Source organism: Bombyx mori, chromosome 23, assembly GCF_030269925.1.
Source record: "Bombyx mori chromosome 23, ASM3026992v2".
Lineage (NCBI taxonomy): Eukaryota > Metazoa > Arthropoda > Insecta > Lepidoptera > Bombycidae > Bombyx > Bombyx mori.
Window position 1 is genome coordinate 10,760,304 of NC_085129.1, and position 26,521 is coordinate 10,786,824.

Genomic DNA, 26,521 nt, shown 5'->3' on the forward strand with positions numbered 1-26,521 from the left:
ATTGAAATGTGGATCATCCTTAGACCACATGGTACATTAAAATTTTATCTGTAATTAGGGTTAATACGTTAAATGTTCCACTTGTGGATTAAGTATCTCATTTGCTTTACTAACGAAACGCTTCGCATTGTACATAAATTATGTGGAATGTGATCGATTAACAAATTTAGTTCATAGAATCTGAATTATTAATAAAAGTCGTAGTATAAAAATCGAGATTCATAACTCATGTCTCAACGTGAGTAGCGGTATTTGCGTTGTTGATGACTATGGGCTCCGGTGACGCCTAACATCAGGAGGGTCGTGAAGTCGTCGTTAGCAATTAAGCTGTACAACCAACTCTAAGAAGATTCCTCTAATTGTTGTCGATATTTCACAACCAAATAAAGATTTGATTGCGTTTTAATTGCTTCTTGGTTGCTTCTTTCTTCTCTTCTTCAAATCTTTATTTGGTTGTAAAAAGACGAAGTAAAGACGAAGATAAAAATGAATGAGTAATAACGCAACAAGATGGATTCCTAAGATACCGACTGCCGCAACACTAGGCGTGCAATCTCCAATTCAACAATCAATATATCGAACAAAAAAAATTATGTACTTATAAATTTAATTGCATATTTTTATTCTCGTGCTATAAATACGTGTGAAAAATACCATTTCATATCGTTTCTCACCCGTACTTAACAGCAATGAATCAAAGTGTTAAATAGTTTGTAATTACGGAATCTTCCTCGGAACTCAATAAAACGGATATCAATAAACGTGCAATCAGCGTGCTATTAAGCTTGCTTTATTTTGCGCATCGTTTTCATTACGATCTCGCCGAGGAGTATTAATTATTTTGTTGGTTATGTAATTTGTAGCTGTGAGTAAGAAGAGTCTGATAGTGATTTTTTACAACGAACATTACTCTTATAACTATTTTTATAATATAGGTATAATTGAAGCTGCTTTACCGTTTTCCTGGTGATGGAGGATTAGAGTGTTTGTTATATATTGAATTTTGTGATAGCTTTTGCTTATTTTTTTTTTATAAAAATTCATTTTAGATATTTACTTTTCATTTTACGTGGGACGAACTAATAGTGTCTTGAGGTTGTAACATCGGAATTGATTTAATGAAAATGAAAAATGAGATATTAAAACGTAAACCGTAAAAGTTGTTTTTAATATGGAAATGATTTACGAAAAATTAAAGATGAAAAGAAAAAACACTTCCTAACTTTTCGGTATATTTCCTGTGAAATTTTAATGAATAATAATTCTGTGAATATACCTAGTTGAGATTTTTAAATATCATACTCAATACTGCTGGAAAATATAGAAATTTAAAGGTTCTACGTAAGATGAGTGAGTATGGACGTTCTGATTGACAAATTTAATTTAATATAATTTGTCTTAAATATATTTTGTTCCGCTTTTAAAATGTGGTATCGTTGTGTTTATTACTACATACACATTACATTTAGTATACAACTGAAGACTCGTCTTTGTGTTTCAAGTAGGGTAGTCATATTCCACCTGGAGAACATTGGGCCGGATCTCGCGTCCAACCAATATGGCTTCCGGAGAGGTCGGTCGACCGTGGACGCGGTCTTACGGGTCCGCGATCTTTCCGACCAGGCGTGCTCTGGGGGAGGTGTACTGTTGGCTGTATCGATTGATATTGCCAACGCTTTCAACACGATCCCCTGGAGCACGATCGTGGAGTCATTACGGTTTCACCGCGTCCCCACCGGTCTCCGTAATTTGATTGAGGATTATCTCTCAGGGCGGGCGGTGATCTTCCCCGAGCGGAGTGGGTGGGGACGAAAAACAGTGTCGCGTGGGGTTCCACAAGGGTCGGTACTGGATCCACTCCTTTGGAATATAGGCTTTGACTGGGTCCTCCGCGGGGCTAACCTGCCTGGCGTCGAAGTGGTTTGCTACGCTGACGACACGCTGGTGACGGCTCGCGGAGACGACTACCGGTCAGCAGCCGTCCTGGTTGTGGCTGCAGTGGCAACTGTGGTAAGACGAATAAAGAGACTCGGCCTCGAGGTGGCCCTCCAAAAATCCGAAGCAGTGTGCTTCCACTCAGCTCGGAAAGGGCCACCTCAAGGCGCGAATCTCGTAGTCGGGGGTGTCACCATTGCTGTCCAGACGAAGCTCAAGTATTTGGGCCTCATGCTGGACAGCAAATGGAGATTCGACCACCATTTTAAAGCGCTGGTTCCGAGGCTCATGGGGGCGGCAGGTGCGCTGACCCGTCTTCTTCCCAACGTCGGAGGATGCAGCGCCGGTACTCGGCGACTGTACCTTGGGGTGGTGCGCAGTATGGCCCTGTACGGTGCTCCCGTGTGGTCGCCCGCACTCTCCGCGAGAAACGCGGCTCTGCTGCATAGAGCTCAGCGGGCGCTTGCGGTGAGGGTCATCAGGGGGTACCGCACCATCTCTCAAGATGTGGCCTGCGCTCTCGCCGGATCCCTACCCTGGGACCTCGAGGCCGAAATCTTGGTTGCGGTATATCGGCGTAAGGCGCAGGCCTTGAGTCGGGGGCGGTCGCCCGGCCCGTCGGCTGTCGGTCGGTGGAAGCGTGCTGCGCGTCATGTAGCATACGCTAAGTGGAGAGAGCGATTGCTGAAAGAACTTGGCCAAACTTCGGCCACCCGCCGGCGCACCCTCGAGGCCCTGGTGCCCGTGCTGGAGGCATGGTCGGATCGGCGTCACGGCGTACTCTCCTTTCACCTTGCGCAGGTCCTCTCGGGACATGGCTGTTTCGGGAGGTACCTGTGGAAGGTCTGCAGGAGAGAGCCACACCCGGGCTGCCACCAGTGCGGGCACCCGGACGATGACGCGCAGCACGCGCTCGAAACGTGCCCGCGTTGGGAGCACTCGCGGCGAGATCTCGTCGCGGTGCTGGGGAGAAACCTCTCCCTGCGGGCTGTCGTCGCCCGCATGTTAGAGGATCAGGGCTCGTGGGAGGCCATGGCCAGGTTTTGTGACCTGGTAATGGCGTCCCGTGAGGCTGAGGAGCGTGAAAGGGAGTGGGATCCCTCTTCAGCACCTCAGCGCAGAAGGCGGGATGGCCGGCGCGGGCGTGAAGCTCCCGCTCAGCCCCCGTAGGGACTATCAGGTGGCGGGTGCGGGGGCGCCCGGTACTCGACTGTCGGTCCGGTGGTGGGGCGGTGCAAGGTGGCTCCTGTGCGCCGCCCACGGTGTATCTCCCGAAATGACGTCCTTCGGGATTTTCCCGGAGATGAAATCCCGTCTTATCATCAGGACGGGTACCGGCGAAGGCAGACTTTCGGCGCGCACTGCGGTACCGTATGTCTGGTATAGCCGGTGTGGTGGAGCTCGATGGGGTTTAGTCGGTAGTCGTTCTGCGGAGCAAGTGCTTCGCGCGCCTTTTTCAAGGCGTAGTCTCTTGCGAGGAATTCGGGGAGGTGGAGGACCTTCTCGTCCCCCTCTTCCTCTCAGGAGGCGCCGGAGTCCGACATAACCCGGTTCGTTACCCCCCCGGACCGGGTATCCGTAAATGGATTCCCCAGCGTTAAAAAAAAAAAAAAAAAAAAAAAGGGTAGTCATATTCGCATTGTGGTTTTTCTATTTGTACCGTTTAATATTTATTTAATCGTGATATTTTTATGGTAATTAAAAAAATGTGACCCGTCACGGGACGCCTGGTAGATGTGAAACATCGACATTATTTTGTAAAAGTAATATGCAGAAAAGAACAATTGTGATAGGAACTAAATATGTCATAATGATAAAATAAAATATTACGAAAAAATAATTTGTTTTCAAGTAAAACACAGAGAATCGCACAGTCGATTGCGCATGGCGACGCGTCGCCACACCGTACACACTACTGCATATAGACTGTATATATATACTATCACATAGCGTGGCGACGCGTCGCCATGGCATGCGCCGCCACGCCAGAAATCCGTTTTACGTGCGGCTATAGATGTTTCACATCAAAATTTGTGAAGAGAGATAGAACAGTTCGAGCTTGGAGTGCCCTGACGTGGCTGCACTAATAATGTAACTGGCTCAAATGACACGAGCAGGTAAGTAAGACGTTAATAGGCTAACTTAAAAAAAAAAAACACGATACAGTGTTATGTAATTCAAATATGACGTTTATTACGATCCATCGTCAGACCACCAGCGCTACAAATATCAACATAATTGTTTCATAACGGCCCCTTTTGAAACGTGACCGTCCACGTAATTCTATACGCATTATCATAATAACTGTATAAAGTCGTGTAAACATAAATTAATAAACTTTAAAACTTGTGTATTTTCTCGAAAATATGCCTCGCGAGCTGATCGAAACGGGAACGCAAAATAATGCGTAAAACACCCGTGTCTAATAACGTAAGTGAATAGCAGAAGAACATGAGCTAATAATAATGAGAAAGAATTTTGTTTTCCGAATCACAACGTAGCGCGCAACTAGTATTCTAGTAAATTAAACTAATTAATTACCCATTTGAGTTTCTATGAAACTGCAAATTTTCAATGAACTTTCTAGAATAAGAATATCGGTATTTGTTAATATAGAAAAAAATCAGAGCAAGTCCTTAAAATTATTTTAATATATTTACTGTAGATTATTTCGATAATTTAGACCATCTCAATGGCTTAGTAGTTATCCAAAAATCGAGATTCCTTTACCGATCAAAGCTAGTACTTTCGAATCCAAATAAAAGTGTTCAGTACTCGAGTTTTGGAAGTACAATTTCTCGTAGCATCGATAACACAGAGAAAGATCCTTATTTATTATTAAGTATGTTTGTATAATTTAAATAATTTTTTTTTAATTTTAATTTAATTATGTAAGTATATATTGTAATATTTTTTTAGGTTAGGCGGGAATTGTTAACAGCCGAACCGAGTATCACTGAATAGGAATTGCGGTAGCGTATTTTTTTTTTTGTAATAACAACAAATAAGTATGTAGAATAATAGATTGGCATCAACAGAGTCAGACAACCGTTCAGGCTTGTTCTCAATAATCGTGAACACCTAATCTTCGTCCGTAATCCTGCGGTTGAAGCAAAATAAATCTCTGAATAAAGCACAGACTAACGTGAAATCGTCTTAATTAAATTTTTTCACCTAATTAATGAACATATGAAACTTATGGTTAATTTTTAAATTTCAGAAGTCACAAATCTTAAAAATATCATCTATTCAAGAATCAATTCCTAAGAGAACATAAATAAATCTCCTTGACGAAATATGCACTTTAATTGTAATTCATTCAACACATTAATTCGACACTCATTGTCGAGTGTTTATGTATTGTAGAGATAATAAATAATAATAAATTTATGGACACAAGCCAAAAATATTGCATAATATTAATTTATGAAACGCATCGCAAGTTTCATTCACGAAAATAAAAACGATAAGATTATGAAGATTATTTTCGTATCGTTCGATTTTAAATTCGATACACTAAGCTCTGCTATAAGCAATTTTTTTGTTATTGAAATTAAAAATTATCTTTATAAAAGATTATAAATTTATCTACTTGAAGCTAGAATGTTGAATGTTTCGTTTATTGATACAATTATTTGAAAATTGGAACTGTGTAATTTATTTTGTAATGTAGATTATAATTAAAAATTTAACGAAGAATTTGGCGAGTACGTTGACTTATAATTTGGCGAATTCTTGCGTTAGAATTAGCAGCATCCAAATTTCATACATAGTTTTATAGATCACTAGCTGACCCGGAAAACATTGTTTTGCCATATATAAGATTTCTAGGGAATTTCTAGTGTAGAAAAAAAAAACTAACTTATTGTAAGTGTGTAAGGATGTGGTAAATGAGTGAAAGAGGTATGTAGTGCTGTGAACGATGAGGGAATATATAATAAAAATAACAAAACCTCATTCAATCACATAATACCCCATTATAACAAAAAAAAAGTCCAAATAAAAAAATTTGTTAGGGGTGGACAACCCTAATCACTTAGGGGTATGAAAAATAGATAGTAGCCGATTCTCAGGCTTACTGAATATGCATAAAAAATTTCATGAGAATCGGTCAAGTGGTTTCGGAGGAGTATGGGAACGAACATTGTGACACAAGAATTTTATATATTAGATTTCATGAGAATCGGTCAAGCGGTTTCGGAGGAGTATGGGAACGAACATTGTGACACGAGAATTTTATATATTAGATTTAAGCTAAGGTTAGTAGTACAAAGGCCGGCCCAATCTTCAAAGCGAAACGCATAACTACTTTGCCTTTAAAAAACACAAATAGGCGGTGGTACCTACCCGCACGGGTTATAAAGACTCCCTATCGCCAGCAATTCCACAAAATTTATTTAATTCCAAATTGTATTGCACGATGCTATTCCTTTATCGTGAAAGTCATATGTATAGATGAACTTAGACGTATTGGATGTACGTTAGATGTACTAAGATAGTGCGTATTCCGTTACAAAAATTGATAATTGCTTGAGAGATTTGAGTATTAACATAATCGCATCGCTTGACAAGCGCTTGAGCACACCTGGCACGCCTTAGCACGACTTATCATTTAAGCCACGACAAGTGAAAATATTAAAACAACTCAAGAATATTCCTACCGAATACACTGATTTATGAATTAATCCTTATTAAATGTTTTTAAACATTTTTTTACATATCTGTTCATCTAAACTTATAAGTAGTTGACTTTTATTTGCATGATTGAACGTAAAATTTTTGCATCCCAAATGAAAGTTTCATTCTATTTTCTTAAAATTTAAAAAACCAATCTAATCATATTTTCTTCTTTTTTCGTGAGTTATAGATACGATTAAAACTACTTTCACGGCCAAAAAATAATTTATATTTTTGTTTGCTTAGATGGATGGACAAGTTCAGGGCCTTCTGGTGTTAAATGGTTACCAAATCCCAGAGACACCAACAGCGTAGAAACTGCCACCCACCTTGAAACATGGGTTCCAAGTCTCAGTCGAACGGTGCAAAGACCGCCTCACCTTTCAACCTGACACATGTTACTGCCTTCCGACAGAAATAGGCAGGTTAGCGGTACCTGTCCATGCTTTTCCCCCTACCTATTCGCTGGTAGCCTAAGAGGCTATTTCAGCAACGCCCGGAGGGGCTCACGGTGAGCTCACGAGCTTAACCTGAGAGAATTTGCTAACACTAGCCCTAGTAAGAGCAGTACTTCGCAGAATCTGCCACAGGATCGGAATCGCGACCCACTTGGAAGGTCCGGCGAGAAGCTCAGTGGGCGTACCCATGTGTGCTCACAAGACGGCCCTAAAGCAGTAAAAACGCCAATTATAATTTTTGGGGGTTTTGTATTATATTTATATTTTATTACACGATGCTGTTCCTTCACCGTAGAAGTCAATCGTGAATTTGTGAAGCACGTAGCATTGCTAATATTTATCCCTCCCTGTGGGATTCGAACACCGCCACCGTTGCATCGGTCAATACGTAGGCACCTATATACCGGCGTCTTATTCATTAGGCCACAACAACTTCAAATCTCGCGTTTTTTATCGTCATTATATTAATATAAGCAACTAATTCAGCTATTTTAATGTGGTGTTAATTTTTCAAGCGGTGCTTCTTTACTTTCTAAATCTTTCCCGATAACAAACCAAATATTTAGAAACATGAATTCACAGAAAATACCGGATCTCTAAGAACAACAACAAATACATAGCCGGTTGTTTCTCGAACAACTACTGCTAAATTATTCAAATACAGATGCACCAAATGGCTTTTTCAATCTATTTAGCGTAGGCGTATCGGCGCCACTGTTGCCCGAGTTCATATTGTATGTTAATTATTGAGATTTCCAAAAGTAATTAATACGAAATATTATATAATTTGTCAACTGGTCCAATGAACACCGCAACGGGTTTTCGAATAATGGTTCAGTCTTGGCCAACTAGTACCGGTTTTTTTATCTTTCAAAAACACAACGGGCCCTTTATTATTCAGTTGTTCCTATGTATATTCATATAATTTAGCTCGAGGTGCGATAAGCTTGGAACATAAAATAATTTGATCTGACATATGTCGTGTTTCTCATAGAACAGTGGAGAAAAGTTCTTTATTGGAATTCAAATACAGATCTATTAATGCGATATGTTTATTAGTTTTAATAAAAATCTACAAGCAGTAATATTTATGCGTAAGTTTGTAATGAAATTTACTTGTCGAACTCGTCGAGTGCAAGAGTTCGACGTACAACTGAATCCACAGGCACAACCCACAATGATCCTCGCCGGATCTTCTCATTAAGCAAAACACTGCTCTTACTAGGGCAGATGTTAACAAAGTCGGTCAGGCTCCGTAAGCTCGCCTACGAACCCCATGAAATCAAATTATCACCTCGAGACTCTTGGAAGTATGAATATTAAGCAGTGAAAAAGCTCTTGAGTTGAACGATCTTTAGTCTTCATATGGTATTGTGAATTAACTGAAAATATTTCGACTTACATTGTGCGTTTAATATAATGACTTGTATAGTCTATGATATTAAAATTAAAGGCAATTTGTACCAAAAATGTGATTGTTAAATTAAATGATCAAAATTCTACTTTGTATAAAGGGGGCGACACGATAACCCTCTTATTGCGGCCATTGCTAACTATATATCAGACCCAGGTGACAGGGCAAAGCAAAGCCGCCTTCGCCCAAAACGTATCTTTTCGGATCCTCCCGATCCCCTCTCGGTGCTTTTAAGCTCGACAAGTACTAGGCAGAGCTGGCCGCGCAATCGCCTGTATGGGCCCGTAGGAATCCGCTTCGAGCGCCTTTCCAAGGGTCTTTCCATGTTCTGCTCCTTCCGTCCCCAAACAGTCGTCCGCTGGGGGAACAAAGTACGGCTCGGTGACCACAGCCACGTCAATTGACCGCTCCGCCATGGTTGGAACAGCACATCCTGAGTCCCGGCGAAGTCGTTCAAATTTCCTTGGAGGAAGCGATAGGTGTGATCCATTAAGGCTGGAACACATCCATCGCCTCGTCCCCGCTGCCCCCGCTATCGGGCGCGAACGCCTCAGTGGGGACCAAATGCTGGCTGGTGCTCCCCCAGCCAACAGCTTATTTTGGCGCTGCTTGGCTTGGCGGCGCCGATTTCGGTCTGCGTTCTTTCCGGCTGGGGGGCAGGCCTAACTCCCGGCCTGGTGGTCAGCCCTGCGCCTGGCTTCCGCACATAATGAGCAATGCGCGAAAGATGTTTAATTGAATTCATTCCTCAAAATTAATTCATTTTAAATGGCTCTAACCTATATCGTAATTCATCAATTCGCGTCTCTTAATCCTTAGCTTCCACAATATACTCATTTAAGGCATTATTATGAAATACTGCTAATATTTTGATTCACAGTAACATTGTTAACATTCATTTACAATACTTTAAGATATGCGAATTTAATAAAACATGAATAAACTCTCGGAAAATCAGTACGTTAAAGAATGTTAACGTGATAAACATAAACGATCATAATGAATGATTAAACCTGCCAAGGTTACGTAAAGATAAGATTTCGGAAAAGATCATTTGTAAAAAAAATACGATTAATAAACTAGATAAAATGTAAAATTGCAATTGACTAGCCACTGCTGTAACGATATTTTATTACTGATGACGTTTGATACTCGTGAAAACTTGTAAAATATCATCATCATCATCATCATCATCAACAGCCCACAGTCGTCCACTGCTGGACATAGGCCTCTCCCAATCGACACCACTGAGCCCGGTCTACGGCTCTCCTCATCCACTCCTTGCCGGCCACCGTTCGGAGGTCATCGCACCACCTAACCAGGGGACGTCCCACGTTACGTCTTCCGCTGCGCGATCTCCACTCGAGAACCCGTCTGCTCCAGCGATCGTCAGTAAAATATATGTATCACGATCTCGTCAGTAAATTAATGTAAAATATAATCACTACATAGTATGCTCAGTGGTGTGGATTGGGAGAGGCCTATGTCCAGCAGTGGACGACTGTGGGCTGTTGATGATGATGATGATGATGATAAAACAAAGTCGCTTTCTCTGACCCTATATTCCTATATATGCTTAAATCTTTAATACTACGCAACGGATTTTGATGCAGTTTTGTTTTAATAGATAGAGTGATTGAAGAGGAAGGTTTATATGTATAATAACATCCATTAAATAGTGGAGAAATCAATAATAAATTACAGTTTCCGAAGCGAAGCGAGGGCGGGTCGCTAGTATACTTATATAATAGAGAGGGTGTTTTCATATCTACAATATAAAATATATAAATAAATGCTGTACAATACGCTGGTTGCGCTAAATAGAACATAAATATCTACAAGACGTATCTGATGATTTGGGTCACCAAAATCTACAAACGTCATACGCTAAGGTACACTAATGGGGGGCCAGGGAGGCGGATTTCGCCCAAGCCCTGGCCCTCTAAGTGTTTCGGGTCTCTCTCACATGTCGGCCTGGGGACCGGCGAAGGGGACCTAAGAAGACGACGTGCAAGCTGCTCTGCACGCGTTTTATGCAAGAGCGTCCGGGTGATGGAAGGCCGGCTATCCTCAACCCACGCTGGTTCTGACCCAGCGGGGTATTCCGAGGGTAGACCATTCTAATCGGCGCCATCTAGGTGGGCTTCGGATAGCCTGCCGACCGAGAGGACTGGTGGTCGTGGCGCCGACGACCGAGAGGACTGGTGGTCGTGGCGCCGACGACCGCCAGTCCGGCGTCCCGAGGGGGAGGGTGATGGGAGAGATGTGCTCCGCACTAAACGCTTCACTTTCCCCCCTTTGCCTTTTCATGAGTTCTGTCTCATGCGAGGTTTGGATGCTGGTTGTTGAGCGACAGGAAGTTTTAGTCGGTTCAACTCCGACATGCCCCGCCCTCCATCCCCAGTGGAGGGCGGAAGTCCGGTGATTTCATCCTGACAAAAAAAAAAAAAAAGGTACACTAATGAGTGAAAATTGTTTTAACTGATTAACCTCGAATTTTATTTATCAGATAAATACAAAAAAAAAATATTCAAAAAATTCTATCGTACATGTTAACGTATTAACTAACAGAATAAAATAAAAAGAATGCTAAAATTTTACTTGATTAATATCACTAAATCATACAGACGTCACGACCTCGTTATAACGATTTCAATATTGAATTATTAATTTTAATTGTTTTATTGCGCGTGGGACGTAAAATAATGCAGCCAAGGCTAAGAGAATGTTTGTTTAAGCTAGGCATGCAAATTCTTTTTCAGGTCTATTTAACTATTGATTTTTTTTTGTTTATTCTGTACCCATGATTCACAGCAATTGTTCACTATGAGAATTGTATTATTTAATAGTCAATATTTTTTTTTGTCTACCTAATCGTTATGATTTCACCGGGTTGTTATTTAATAAATTTTTTTCTCCACCTTATCCCACTAGGTGGGGTCGGCACAGCAATTTTTTCTCTTCCATTCTCTTCTATCAGCCGTCATCTCAACACTCACTCCTCTCTCTCTAATATCGTCATTCACACACTCCATCCATGTCTTCTTCGGTCGACCTCTTCCCCCTCTACCTTGTACTACCATTTCCATACCTCTCCTAGTCACATGCATGTTCTCTCTACGCATCACATGTCCATGCCACGCTAACCGTCCGCTCTTCAATTTGTTGATTACCGGGGCTACTTTCACACTTCCTCTGATTTCATGTTAATTAAAAGCTGTTAAGGCACCAATATTAAATATTTTTAAGAATAGATTGGGCGAAATATACAACTCTAATTGAAACTTGAAACATAAACAGAAGCTGCTAATATGATTTTAGTCTTTATTTGACAACAATAAGAGTAGATACATACTTCTTTAAAAGTTTCTCTTTAACTTTAGTTTTCTTACGGCTTAAAGGAAATCGCTACAGGGATGACGACTTTTTATGAACGTTTTGCTTTTCGAAGTTAATATATGTAGTAGTAAAATTATTCGTTGTTTTGTCTACAAATTATTTTATTGCGTTCAATGGAGAGACAAACTCGCAGATAGCCCGGTATGAAGTGTTTAGTGTTTGGAAGTTATTGCTGTTGGCCTTACAGCTTCAAAAGAACTGGTGGGCCGAGCTAGAGGTCTTAACCAACAGGAGAGAGGTTATTTTTATTTTTATTGCATGTATGTGTGGACGAGCTTGCAGACAACCTGGTGCAAAGTGGTTACCGGAGCCCATAGATATCTACAACGTAAATGCCGCCACCCACCTTGAGATATGAATTCTAAGGTCTCAGTATAGTCACAACGGCAGCCCCACCCTTCAAACCGAAACGCATTACTGCTTTACGGCAGAAATAGACAGGGTGGTGGTACCTATGATGAAATACTGCTTCCTAAGAAATTGAATTTGCATAACCACTGAAGGTAGGGCGTCTTGTGAGTCTAGGGCAAGACGCTGGAATGCCGCGGTATCTAAGCGGCTAATGTGCGCTGACTGACGGCAAAGTCCTTTGCCATGCCGTCCCAGTCTGCGTAGGCCTTTAGGAAAACGGTTTTGTCAGGGCCACATACGGATCATTTCGTACATTCTTCTCTCCCTTTTTGTGGTGGTCTCTTCTGTAAATTTCTCACTATTTCTCTGCGCCTATACTTAGGACATCTTGTGAGTCCGCATGGGTAGTTTCCACCACCACCCTGCCGTATTTCTGCCAAGAAGCAGCCCAACGTTCCGCTTTGAAATGTGGAGGACCTGTTATAGGTATGTACTTTATATTATGTCTCAAGGTATGTGGTAGCGTTGTGACATCTATTGGCTTCGGTAATAACTAAGCACCAGGTGGACCTTGAGATTGTTCACCCGTTTATGTATTCACAAAATAATGTAGATGAAAAGAGAAAGTAAATGTTTTAAGTAACACTCTTTCTAATATGAATTTCCAATAATTGCTACGTACATCATCACCCGCTTGTTAACCTAAACAAATAAATCAATTCATATGATCACGGATGTTGTGCAATAAAAATTGATTTCTTGCTAATGAAATAATAAATATCAACGTAAATTCTTGTGTCGTGCTTTAAATTTTTAAATTATGACAGTAAAGCTTCTCTCGAAAAATTGTATGAATTACCTCGAAATTTCGTGTAATTGGTTTTAAACTGTATAATTAAATGGCTATAAATTATCTTAAATAGTGCCCCTTAAATATGCTCATTGCTCGGAGAAACGCCTCCGAAAATGTGGATGCATGGATTAATAATGTGATTTTTGGTACAGTTATCTAGTTTTATATGTAGTAAGTATCAAAACAGTTTTAAAAACTGATTGTGTGTGTAAGATCATTGGATCATTGGAATAGTACATTGTGCCTTCGGGTCGGGTGGCAAACACGCGGGATGAGATGTCCTACTTTTTTCCCGCGCTGCACATAAAAAATTTTCTCTACTAACAGGCCGAAAGTTCGACATTGTAAAAAACTTAGCACCCGTGGAGTACCGAACCGGGGTCCAGGGGCGAAGCCCTGGCGGGGGTTGGGGGGGTGGTCGTAGGCAGGAGAAAAGATATATATATATATATATATACTTAAGTATATTAATTTGGTAGCTAAACGAAACGCAGCACGATTCCCGAGAGATGGCAGCACGATTGGGGTATCGTCGGAATTCGGCTAACTTCGTGCTACCATAGAGCCTAGGCGGTGGAGGCGCATAGACCCCATCACACTTACCAACCAGCCTTCTTGAAGAGCGGTGTCTCCGTCCTGGGAACTGTCATTCGTTTTCGATTGCTAAGCTCGATCACCCTATTCGCCCCTGTGGTGTCTGACGATAGTGTTAACAATTGTGGTTTCTCCGACATTCATATAAATAAAAAAACAAATTGCATCATTCCATTATCCAGTTGAGAGTTAAATTTAATTTAAGCAATAACATGTCAATGTATCACAACGATCTATCGCGAGATTATACGTAAATCAACGACAGATCTGAAGAGCTTTTTGTCGAAATTCCTTGTCATTTTCTGCAAACAACAATAAAAAAATCTTTTACATATAACTTATATAAAAACGCAATAAATTGTCACATATTTTAACTAACGACAGGAGTATATATAAATGGCGAAACAAGAAAAGACTCTTAACGCGAAAATGTCAGATGTTACACACCGAATGTCTTAGGAATGCGGGATGTTCAACGTATTTTTTTTTATTCATTATAAATCGTACACTTGTATTGAAAACTTGTTTAAAATTTATCTCATTATTATTACTCATCCGCCGTTATCTATGTTAATAAAGTTTGTGCATGTTCATGCGTGGAATATCCAGTGAAAAAATCGTATCTAACACCCATTAGCTCCTCATATCATATGCAAATAACTTACAAGTAGAAGCCCACAATTATTATTCAAGGGTCATTTCTCTTAATTTTTCGGTTTCATTTTCTCATTATTTTCATTTCTTATCTGTGTAGTTTACGATCACAGAATATACTCCACGTAGAATTGAAGGTATTGGGTGGTCCAGGCTTCAGGTAATGACGCCATTATTCTGTTTATTATTAATGGTGGCTTTGATCGCAACAGCATCGAGATAAGTTTGTTTTAAAACTCATTTACCACTTATCGGATCTTCTACGTACTACAGGCGCTGAGTTATCGATTTTGATACGATGTTTCTAGCTTTGTTGGCTACCGTTTAATTTTTTGTCGATAATAGTCTGTGTTGGGATAATAAAAAAACTGCTTTGTTATTGGTGATAGAACTATATTTCACTAATCTGTTTTTTTTTTCTGCTACAAGGCAGTGCTCCGTTTCAACGGCTGGAAACAATCTTAATGCTATACATATAGACCTCAAGATAGGCATTCACGCTCTAATTTCTATGGGTATCGGTAACATTAACAACAAACAGACTCACGGTTCGTTTATCTGTCTACGTAATAAAATAAAAGCTAACTCTTATTGGTGTTACGTGTTCAGGGCTCATATTCTCTTCCAAAATACTCTCCATCACCCCAGAGCTGGTACTTTTCATAATATAATATTACTTTATTAAACCATTTTCAATCGGTGCGACAATTTTAATAAATATGAAGTAGTTATAGGTATACGTATTCATTGTTGAGAACGCTATTTTGATATCAGTCAAAACCTTTACCTACATAATAACTAACGATTCACGCCAGCTGGATAATCATAAGTCAGAGATAGCACTGGATAAATTATAGCTTACTTCCCTTTCAAAGTTCGAAAAAAAAAATGTTTTTATCCGACCCACGGATTTACTAATCCGGTTTATCAATACTCATTACAATATTATTTTCGACTAATGATAGTTTTAATATCGCTCCACTAATTCTGCAGCGAGATTAACAACCTATAAAACCAAAAAATGATAACAACGATAAACTTAAGGGCGCTTTCAGACTACGCTATAATATAATAGCATATAGTATATAGCTCATAGCAGAACAATATTGCACACCATACATTGTTATGGACACGTTCACACAGTACTGTACTATATATTATTGTAGGCTTGTTAAGTACAGGCTATACTATATCGCACTAAAGTTTAGCGTAGTCTGAAAGCACCTTAAGTGACCTAACCTTAAACATCCACTCGCAACAACAAATATGTCGGCTGTGATTTATTCTTAACCATGAACACATTGTAAAATTGAAGCCATTTTTAACGGAGTTACTTCAAATTTACTATTAAAAAAAAATCACATTTACCATCGACTCCAATACTGATATAGATTAAGCAAAATGGCTTCGAAACTATAACACTAATTGGCGACTGACCCTGATCAAAGTTATGCGATCTTGTGGGATACCCGCGAAAATCTAAACGTACACTTTTTTCCCTACCAAAGCTGATAGCCTTGAAAAGCTATATATCAGCGTAACGTAACAAGTAGGTGAGCTCATGTTGCTCTAACCAGAGGATATCGCTAACACTAGCCGTAGCTATAGCCGTGCTTCGCAGTATCTTTTAGCCCACTGAGTTTCTCGCCGGATCTTCTCAGTGGGTCGCGTTTCCGATCCGGTGGTAGATTCTGCGAAGCACTGCTCTTGCTAGGGTCAGTGTTAGCAACTCTCCGGTTTGAGCCCCGTGAGCTCACCTACACACGTTAGGGTGAAGCTGAAATAGCCTCTCAAGGCTATCAGCATACGTAGGGAAAAAAAAAAGAAAAAAAAGCAGTATCTACCACCGGATTGTAAACGCGATCCATTGAGAAGATCCGGCGTGAAACTCAGTGAGCTTGTATTCATAGGGTAAGAAAGTATGTATGGCGGATCACAATGCTGCAAACGACTAGGTTTGAGGTATTTTTATGGCCAGCTTTTGACTTCTGCGGATTCGTTTAGTTCCGTCCGTTACGTAAGCGAGAACGCTATTTAAAAATAAAAGTATGTTTCAGTTACAGAGCGGTAGGCAGCGGCTTGGCTCTGCCCCTGGCATTGCTGAAGTCCATGGGCGACGGTAACCACTCACCATCAGGTGGGCCGTATGCTCGTCTGCCTACAAAGGCACAGAAAAAATTTTATAAAAAAAACAATTGAATCGCCATCAGGAGCGACTTATTGTTACAACTACTAGCTATTTGAGCGATAAAGGTTTCAAATAGATATAATACTGGCTAATAATCACCCAATTTATCTCTAATATTGGTACTAAACAAACCTACGAGCGTGGGAACCCTCGGTATTTGAACGGCACATTGTGGACCTCTTCACAGAGACCAAACACTCGACGTCTTTTGTCCAGAAACGTAATGGGGATAGGCAAATAATAACAAGAAACCTTGATGGCGCTACGAATATTGGAAATATGAGAAAGAGAGAGAGAGAAAGAGAGAGAGAGGGGGAGGGAGAAAATTATTTATTGTACACCAACAAAAGAAACAATGCGAAACATTAAATACAAAAAAAAAGTACAATTGGCGGTCTTATCGCTAAGAGCGATTTCTTTCAGACGATCATCAAGTAGAAAAGAATCGTTTGGAAACTAATTACAGACGGTGTACCAATCAATTAAAATATGTATATGTATACACATACACACACATTCATACATATACCAACACTATTCCTTACATATACGTTTATAAATATACATACAAATACACAATGTAACGTAATAATAATTTTGTTTCGTTACACATAGATAAGAATAAATAATTTATATATAAAACATACTTGAAATACCTACAATATGTATTTATATACGTATGAAGTAATGCAAAAGAAATGTTTTTGTTTCCTCGTTGGTGATATTTGGAGACTAGGTGGTATTACGTCTAATTGTTGCATGATAATAGCCTGCGTGCCAACAATTGCCATAGTGATAAATATAGATATGTCGATTAATAAATTTGGTAGCTCTCGTACATACAGAGAGGGCTGGTAGTCGTGGCGCCGATGACCGCCGGTCCGGCGTCCCAAGGCGGAGGGATTTTTTTTGGTTTTTTTATTTTTTATTTTTATTGCTTAGATGGCTGGACGAGCTCACAGCCCATCTGGTGTTAAGTGGTTACTGGAGCCCATAGACATCTACAACGTAAATGCGCCACCCATCTTGAGATACAAGTTTTAAGGCCTCAGTATAGTTACATTTAGTTCAGTTACATTCAGTATAGTTAGGGTGATGGGAGAAATGTGCTCCGCACTAAACGCTTCACTTTCCCGCCTTTGCCTTTTTATGATTATGAGCTCTGAGCGACAGGAGGTTTTAGTTGGTTCGACTCCGGAACTGTCGAAGTTAACCGATTATGAATGTTAAGAAATTATTCCATAGGCAGAGGCTTAGCTAGCCCTTGGAAATTAGAGACGATAGAAACTCACTATTAGGCTCACTATTACTTAACTGAATTCTGTAGAAATAAACACCACGCAGTGACACTCTTGCAATGTCGTTCGCCTAATCCGTATAAATAAAAATGTAGAAAGCCGCAATAACCGTTGGATAGATTTCAACAATTGTATTTGGTTATAAATTTGCTTATTTTCGAAAAAAAAAAAACAACGTACCTTATTACTAATAAAACGCAATAGTCAGATTACCAGAAGTTAATTGAATAGCGTATCTTATCACTGAGAATTTGGCTAATGCTTGGTAACACAGACCTGTTTCTTTCAGAACAAGTCATTTTTATTAAATATACCTACAGATTTAGTAATATTTTGAATGTAATTTCGAAAAGTGAGCTCTGAGTTTCCGCCGATCAAACTGCATGCAGAATCTATAATAATCAAGTCATTACGATTTAAAATCGAATATAAAAATCTGCTTGAATAAAAAATAGACTTTTATACGTCTTATTATCAATGTTAAAATTTCATTTTTTATTTTAATAAGCGTGTGGTTGATTTGTAATTCATTGCTCTAAATTTCAGGCGCTATTTTTTTTTGTTATTTGCCTATAGTCTCAAGGGGCTATTCGGACTTCACCGTGACTGGTAGGCGAGCTTACGAGGCTCAACCTGAAAGAATTTGCTAACATTTATCTTAGCAAGAGCAGTGTTTCGCCGAATATAGCACCGAATCGAAATCCCGACCCAATTAGATGATTTCTATACCGGAGCCCATAGAAATGGAAAAGGTACAATTTGAATACCACCGGCTAACAAGTGACATAATGTTAAAATTCATTAAGTCAATTAAACTGTATAACCGAGCGAACATCAACAATATTACAGGTACAACGTAGTCACTGTCTACCTTGACAATGACTTCCATTAATCGCTTAAAACGAAGAGGACATTGAACTCTTTAAAAAAATTATATTAAAGAAAGCAACGGTGTGGCGCCATTTCTTAAAAAAATACGCTACACGTCTCCATCTCATAGTCAATCATCCTGACATATCCGCAAGCGAACTAATGGACATGTAATATCCGAAGACTTCAAACAGGAGAGTGGCGTTAAAAGGACGAAAAACCAATACAATACATTTTGACGTTTGTTCCAATTTAAGAAAGACGAACACTATAACACTCTGTTTCTGAAAAAAAATGTTTTGCTCAGCCTTCGGAAAATTCTCGAAAATAAAGTAAAAACTTTTGCAAACGCTTTTATGTAACTTTTTAGATATGATTTAGTGAAATTCACATGCAAATCGTCGAAGTCATTTAAATATATTTTCTCTTGTAACTTGTGGCGTACAATAAGACACTGGACGACTAATATTTACAAAGCAAAGTATTTTTTGTCAGGCTCGGATGGAAGGGTTGAATGGTTGAATGTGTTTGGAGATGCAACGTACCTAACTGAGCCGATGTCAAAATTGCGTTAAAGGGTGGCATGATTTTAAAAGATCCATCACTGGTATACATTTTTGAATAGATTTAATTGATATTTGATTAAGATCACGAGTTCAAACGATAGCGTTCCAACTTCTTTTTTTTCGTCCCAAAGCTGTGACTAAAACATGTTTGTACCTTTCTACTAAAGTAAAAAAAATTACAGCCACTCATTATGGGATGGTTAATTGATAGCTGACATTTTGAAACACAACGGTGGTTTGTATGTACGCTAGTTTCTCGTGAAAAATACTTAATAAAACAAACATGTAAATTGCGTTTTCAGAAGAAGAATTTCGAAGCATTCAATAGTTCACTTATAGAAATAGAGATGTCGCCACTAAGGTCATGAACCAAAATCCACATTATATGACATTTATGTAATCATTTGCATTCAGAATGTTTATGAGTATTTACTTAAAACAATTCGAGTGCTAGTTTTAGAATATGTTTATAATAAATATTTACTTTCAAACAAACGTTATGTTAATCGAAATTTAGAAAGTGGATTCATATAGTTACGCGTATTCGTGTGAATCGGATATATTCCAGGAACCCTCATTTGCGAAGAATATTGACAGACCACTACATTTTCCTTGTACGTTAGATTATTAAGGCACTGAGTCGCGGCGGGGTTATTGTTTGACCGCTTATTTTAGTTGGTGCTCGTATAAGCTGGCGGAACATTCAACAAACGCTAGGCGGTGTTGGAATTCTTGGATTTTAACTGTTATATTTTCATCTTCATACTTATTCGAGTTTAATTCTATATTTCATAGAATATCAGTAAAGCTACTATGTTATTACAGAAAGCGATTGTGCTTTGTGATTTTCCCTGTGGTGCTGCTCATATGCACCTTTTAAATAGTTACCCGAAATTTGAGACATCACGTCATTACCGAAAACCGCCTTATAACGCGAGTTTGAAGTAGAAATTTGTGTTATGTAACTAGTATACCACGCTTCAAAATGGAATGTTCGAGATTTTCATAACACAATGTTAAATTATATACTGATCTTGATAGGCAGAAGAACTCACCGCCTGTCCCGTCTTAAGTAGATAACGAGTGCATAGATATAACAGAAGTAACAATTATGATGTGGTTGTCCTATCCTGCAATCCGAAATGCTGAGTTCCAATAGCCACTTTACATCAGATGGGGCCTGAGCTAGTTCACATAAAAATATAATTGAGACAATATCAATTAATACCTGAAGTATGGACGTCTCAATTCTCAACAGTATAAGGTTACATCCTCATAATGGATATAAAATATTTTTAAGCATTAAAAATTCATAAGGCTCAAACATGCATCTGGGTACTTTTGTGCCCGTTGGAACCGGTCCAAATGTTTGGTCAAACACTTAGAACCTAAACTAGTTGGCAGACGCATCATGTACTTTGATTAACGTAATGTAAATTAAGGTTTTTTTTCGTCGCTTCATTCAATTCCTCTTATCCGTATTGAAGAATCGTACTGAAGATTTTATTTTATATCCAATAACGTGTTAGCGCTTGCGTGAAACTCACTAGTGCTAATTCTATCACCAAATGTGTGTATTTCATGCTTATTGAAGATGTCGTATCATTGTGAGCACGTAACACCACAACTCTATATCTGCCTTAAAACAATACTACGTTATATTCTGAAAAATGAGCATTCCAATGCGCAATTGACGGTGGCTAGTAGTAATCCAAGGCTACCTATGGGGTAGCATTACCATTGGCCTTGAACAAAAACTTCAGTAATCGAATAATAGTAGATTATAGAATTTAATAACTAGAAAAGTCCACTCATTTATTGCGGACCTTTCAAATACAACACTTTTAGTGTGTTTACAATTGAAATTAAAATCGTCTAATATTTAAGGGAATTTAGTTATAAATGGTGCGTATCCATCGGCAAGTAATTCTCTCCAACAGTGATTGCGGATAAATTATTCTGTAAAAATTTTAAATTGATCGTGACGTAGACATTTAAGGCGTGTGTATGTGAATGCGATAGTCAGAACCGAAAACTTACTTTTTCGTATATTTTTTTTCCTACCTATTCTAATAACCTCGCGGGATTCTAGATTCACCGAGTTAGTAGGTGAGCTCACGGGGCTCAAACCTGATGACGTTGCTAACACGAACCCTAGCACGGGCTCGACGAGAACGATGACCGGTGCTTGAGGTACCTAAAAGCGCCCTTTTTCGTCAACTATTCATAGCTCCGCTTTTAAATAAACACAATTGTTACGTTTTCTGAATCCGCACTGGTTTGTATTAAAAATATTCTATACATCTCTTCCACGATTATCGTTCATATTCGAATAGCATTAGGGCACATATCGACAGGTACATGGTACATTGTAAATTATATTTAGGTAAAACTGAGTGACAATGTTATTCCTTGTACCTTTTGATTTAATAGAATTGAGATCTCAATTTTGTGTATAAGATCCGAGACGTCTGCACGTTGTGTGCCGTGGGCTCCGGTTAATACTTGGGTCGTTTTCAAATAACCTTAATGTTACCGTAATTATCAGTACAGTAAATTGATGTACATGGTCTATATCAATATATTCATTATATTCAATCAATATAACTAACTATATATTATATTCGTCAACACTGTTAAATTAGGATTTATACATTAAAAACTACCCCATATCTCATTCGTATCACTAGTTGGCTGAGCATTTAATTTTTAATTTATTTATTGCTTAGAAAGGTGGACGAGCTCGCGTCCCATCCGCTGTTAAGTGGTCACTGGAGCCCACAGACAACAACGTAAAAGCCGCCAACCATTTTGACACAAGAGTTGTAAGTCTCCGTTTTTACAGTACAACGGCATACAGAAATAGGCAGGGTGGTGATTCCCACCCATGCTAGCTCACAAATATCAAAAGCTATCCGTAAAGTAAATTATAATATAACTGAATGCAAAACTGAATTGTTATTTTTATTTAATTTTATGTTATGATTAACTTTAAAACAAATGTTAAGCCGGAATTTAAGGCAGCGTGGTTCTAGTGTCTAATCGTAGGGCAATACAAGAAATGCTGTTGTTTAATTAGGTGTAAACGAATACTAGCATGCACAGTGCTCATATCTCGCTGTGTTTTCTGTAGTTAGCACGTCAGTACATAAGTTAGAATCAGTAAACATATTAATCGACAACATGCGCCTTAATACGTGAGCGCTTATGTTCAATTTTCTTAACACGCCACAGACTAGATGAATGTAGACGAACATTTTTTTATTTTTTTTTATTGCTTAGACGTGTGGACGAGCTCACAGCCCACCTGGTGTTAAGTGGTTACTGAAGCCCATAGACATCTACAACGTAAATGCGCCACACACCTTGAGATATAAGTTCTAAGGTCTCAGTATAGTCATAACGGCTGCTCCACCCTTCAAACCGAAATGCATTACTGCTTCACGGCAGAAATAAGCGGGGTGGTGGTACCTACCCGTGCGGACTCACAAGAGGTCCTACCACCAGTAAAAACACATGCATTTTGCAATTCAATTCAACACACAAAATATTCAAAAAATTATGATGTTTTTCATGATCATGAAATACGATAATAATTTGATAATTATTGAGTATTCGCGTAGAGTGATAAATTACATGATTTACTACAATCCTAATTGAAATTAGATCGAGACAAGGAAAAAAATAAAAAGTCTGTACTGATATTGATTTGAAAACATGATAAGGTTTTGACGGTTGGAATGTTGTTCAAATTGCCACATCAGTGTGCAAAATCGTTAATTCCGTCATCCGCCTTCAAATTGTCACCCTTTATTAACATTTCGTCTACCCTACTAGACCGAGATCGTTAATTATTTACAATAATATTTTCAATAAGGACTCGCTATTGGTAATTACGTAAATCGTATAGTTATTAATAATAAATGATGCGCAGTCGCACGCAATTTTGTCATGAAACTTTACGAAATTTTCCCTTCTCCAAAATATTAAGGTCAGTTTTGCTGGGATAAAATAATATTTGCCCCAGAACTCGAATTACCTACATACATCACTACTATTAAACGACCAAAATAATTAAAGTTTATTAAACAGAAACAGCCCAATTTCAATATCTAATGACATTCAATAATTTACCATAAATTCACTTTGAGTCTTTTTGAGTTGATTTATGTACCTCTATGTAATTCTTTTAGGAAATAAATGTAAACGACTTGATAGGTTCCAAGCTCAGCATTGTCAAACATAAAAGTCCCCATAAAATCATTCATTTTAAATTGCGTCTTCTGTCGTGAATCGAACAATCTATGAATTCAAAACATAAAGCCACTTAAAACGTTGGGCTTGTCCATTGACAAAATTTTCATAGATGATGTAACACAATGACATACCGACGTCCAACAATGAATATTTTTGTAAGCGGACAAAACAAGCACTTGAATGTTTTTCTTACTTCACGCTGTTTGGGAAACCCTTGAAAACACAATTCAAATATATCTGCGCTAAATTCTCATATTTTTCGGCGCTCCGTTGCTAATGCCAACATATGAACGGTTTGCGGAATGGAGACTTCCACTTATGTTTGTTATCTATAAACATTTGATGTTAACATTAAAAGACACAGATTTCATTACTATTTTCTTTTTAGGGTTCAAGAAGCTAAATGTCATAAAAGAAATCCTTTTGATGTTATGAAATACTTTAAGACCATTATTCTAATAACCGTGCTGAAATTTGAAAGTAGTTGCTACAAAACGTTGTTCCTAAATTAGAATATATTATAAAAACAAAATTAGTGTTTATATTGCACACATAACGTAGCATTAAAAGAAAAATATTCATGTAAACTAACTATCAGTAATCCTTCTTAAATTCAATAATACTAAGATATAAATAACAACTGGTGGTAGGACCTATTGTAAGTTTTTACTGGTGGTAGGACCTATCGTGGGTCCGCGCGGGTAGGTACCACCGCCCCGCCTATTTCTGCGTGCGTAATGCGTTTCGGTTTGAAGGGTGGGGCAGCCGTTGTAACTATACTTGAGACCTTAGAACTTATACCTCAAGGTGTCTGGCGCATTTACGTCGAAGATGTCTATGGGCTCCAGTAACCACTTACACCAGGTGGGCTGTGAGCTCGTCCACCCATCTAGCAATAAAAAATAAAAATAAATCATTTTGTATTTTTTCCTCATCAACAAACAGTTACTATTATCGAATCCTTTATTAAATAAATTGACTAGTATCTTCAGGGATCGGCTTGCGCGTCGTGCCGTCTCGGTAGTTAATACCATTCCCCATAAGACAAAAAAGGATAGATTGATGAAACGTTTAGACCTGACCCATATGACTACTGTTGTCGATTTGACCAGTAATATTTCTTGAACATGATGAGCACCTAATGAGACATTCAACTGTGTTCAGGAAGCGGTACAGGATACTCGAGAATTTCTCAGTCTGGAACCCTAACCAATGGTGACTTGAGTCATAGAAAATCTAAACTGTCGCAATCTAAAATTTGGACAAAAAAGAACAAGTACACGCAGACGTGAAAGATATTTACTATTCGCGGTCATTCTCGGTAGGAGTCGCTGACTCGGAATCGACAGCAAGGGAATTATAGTTACTAGCAACACTATTTTTGGAACGAATTTCCTTATGGGACGATGCGGAGGGGTACCATAACCGGGAAAAAACGTCCGTAACGTAAGATTTTTATTATTTATATATAGTCTAAGTATGATGGCTATACAGTGTCGGATGTATAGTCTACGTGATGACGGTTATTGTTATTATTATTCAGATAAATAGCTGTTTCTTTGTATATTATTATTTTATATTTTTTATAAATCATTGTGAATAAAATAAAGTTGATTACTTTGTAAAGTAGTTTTTTTTTTATCAATAAAAAGATCATAATAAAAAATGTATACCCGAATAATGATTTTCTTTATACCTCGAATAGAACTTAAAATGGGCCCAGAAATCTCCAAACGCTTGAAGGAGGTTACACATGATGCTAAGGCTAGCTGGTACTTTGCACAGAGAGTGAGTCTGGCTGTCCAACGAGGCAACGTAGCCAGTATCTTGGGGACTGTGCCTCCTTCAAGCGCATTGAAAGATCTACTGTGTGGGTTGAGTTATGTTAAATTATTTTGATATAGGAGTATTTAATAATTAATGCTTTCGTCAATGTAAAACTTATCAAAACGTACTGCAATAAATAAAATAATCCAAAAAAAAAAAAAAACTTAAAATTAATATTTTTATAATAAGTAACTTCGTTCCTATCCGGTGTCCCACGACACCACACATCTTTTTTCTTTCCCTTCTTACACTTCTTTATCTTCGCATAACAGGCCAGTGGATCATAGACAGGTGATTCAGGAGTCAAAAACACTCGAGCAATTCCTTCTACCACTACCATAACTAGCTTACCTTTCCTCCCCATAACTTCTCATAAATACATGGTGATCGGCTTTTGCTTTTTTCTATAACTAAACATTCGTGCGCTATAAAAATTTTTAGTTTTCCAAATGAAACTTAAACCTCACGAATCAAGGTAGATATACATTCAGATTTTGTAATTATACTTGAGACCTTACAACTTATATCTCAAGGTGGGTGGCACATTTACGTTGTAGATGTCTATGGGCTCTAGTAACCACTTAACACCAGGTGGGCTGTGAGCTAGTCCACCCTTCTAAGCAATAATAAAAAATAAAAAAAAAATAGAAAGATTACTGTTAGTTAGTTAGCTTACATGAATATTTTTCATTTAAGGCTATGTTATGTGTGCACTGTAAACACATTTTCGTTTTTATAATATACTAGCTGAACCGGCAGACTTCGTAGTGCCTTAATCGATAAATAAAAGACACGAACAAAAGGAATCCGTCTGACGGGGGGACATCAAAGGGAAAACAAACTGAGCTCACCCAGCCATCTATGCAAAAAAATATATTTGTATCTGCGTGCTCCGATAATAGGTACTTGCTAAAGTTTTAATGAGTTCATTTAAATGTATAAAAAATACGTAAAACAGTCTAATCTGTTTCTCGATTCTTTGAGTGGGTCTTAGGTGCTAACCAGGGCAGGCAGGCACACGCGTGCACCAACGGCATTACCTCCCCCTGTTTGTTCTTTTTTTTTCTTCTCCTCTCTAAACGTTACGTTTCCACAAATACCCTCTTCCGCCGAGATTATTGGAAACTACGCCTTTTTTGTGACCGCACCCGGTTCGGCTACTTTGTGTAAACAAGAATCC

The 26,521-nt window shown here is 38.6% G+C and overlaps 1 protein-coding gene across 1 annotated transcript; it reads left to right on the plus strand.

Moving 5' to 3' along the window:
* Nucleotides 1-1,558: 1,558 nt before the first annotated feature.
* Nucleotides 1,559-24,733, plus strand: LOC134201165 (uncharacterized). The gene is made up of 3 exons (XM_062675486.1): nucleotides 1,559-1,573; nucleotides 2,143-2,693; nucleotides 24,679-24,733. The coding sequence occupies exons 1-3, from the start codon at nucleotides 1,559-1,561 to the stop codon at nucleotides 24,731-24,733; spliced, it is 621 nt and encodes a 206-aa protein (XP_062531470.1).
* The last annotated feature ends 1,788 nt before the right edge of the window (nucleotides 24,734-26,521 follow it).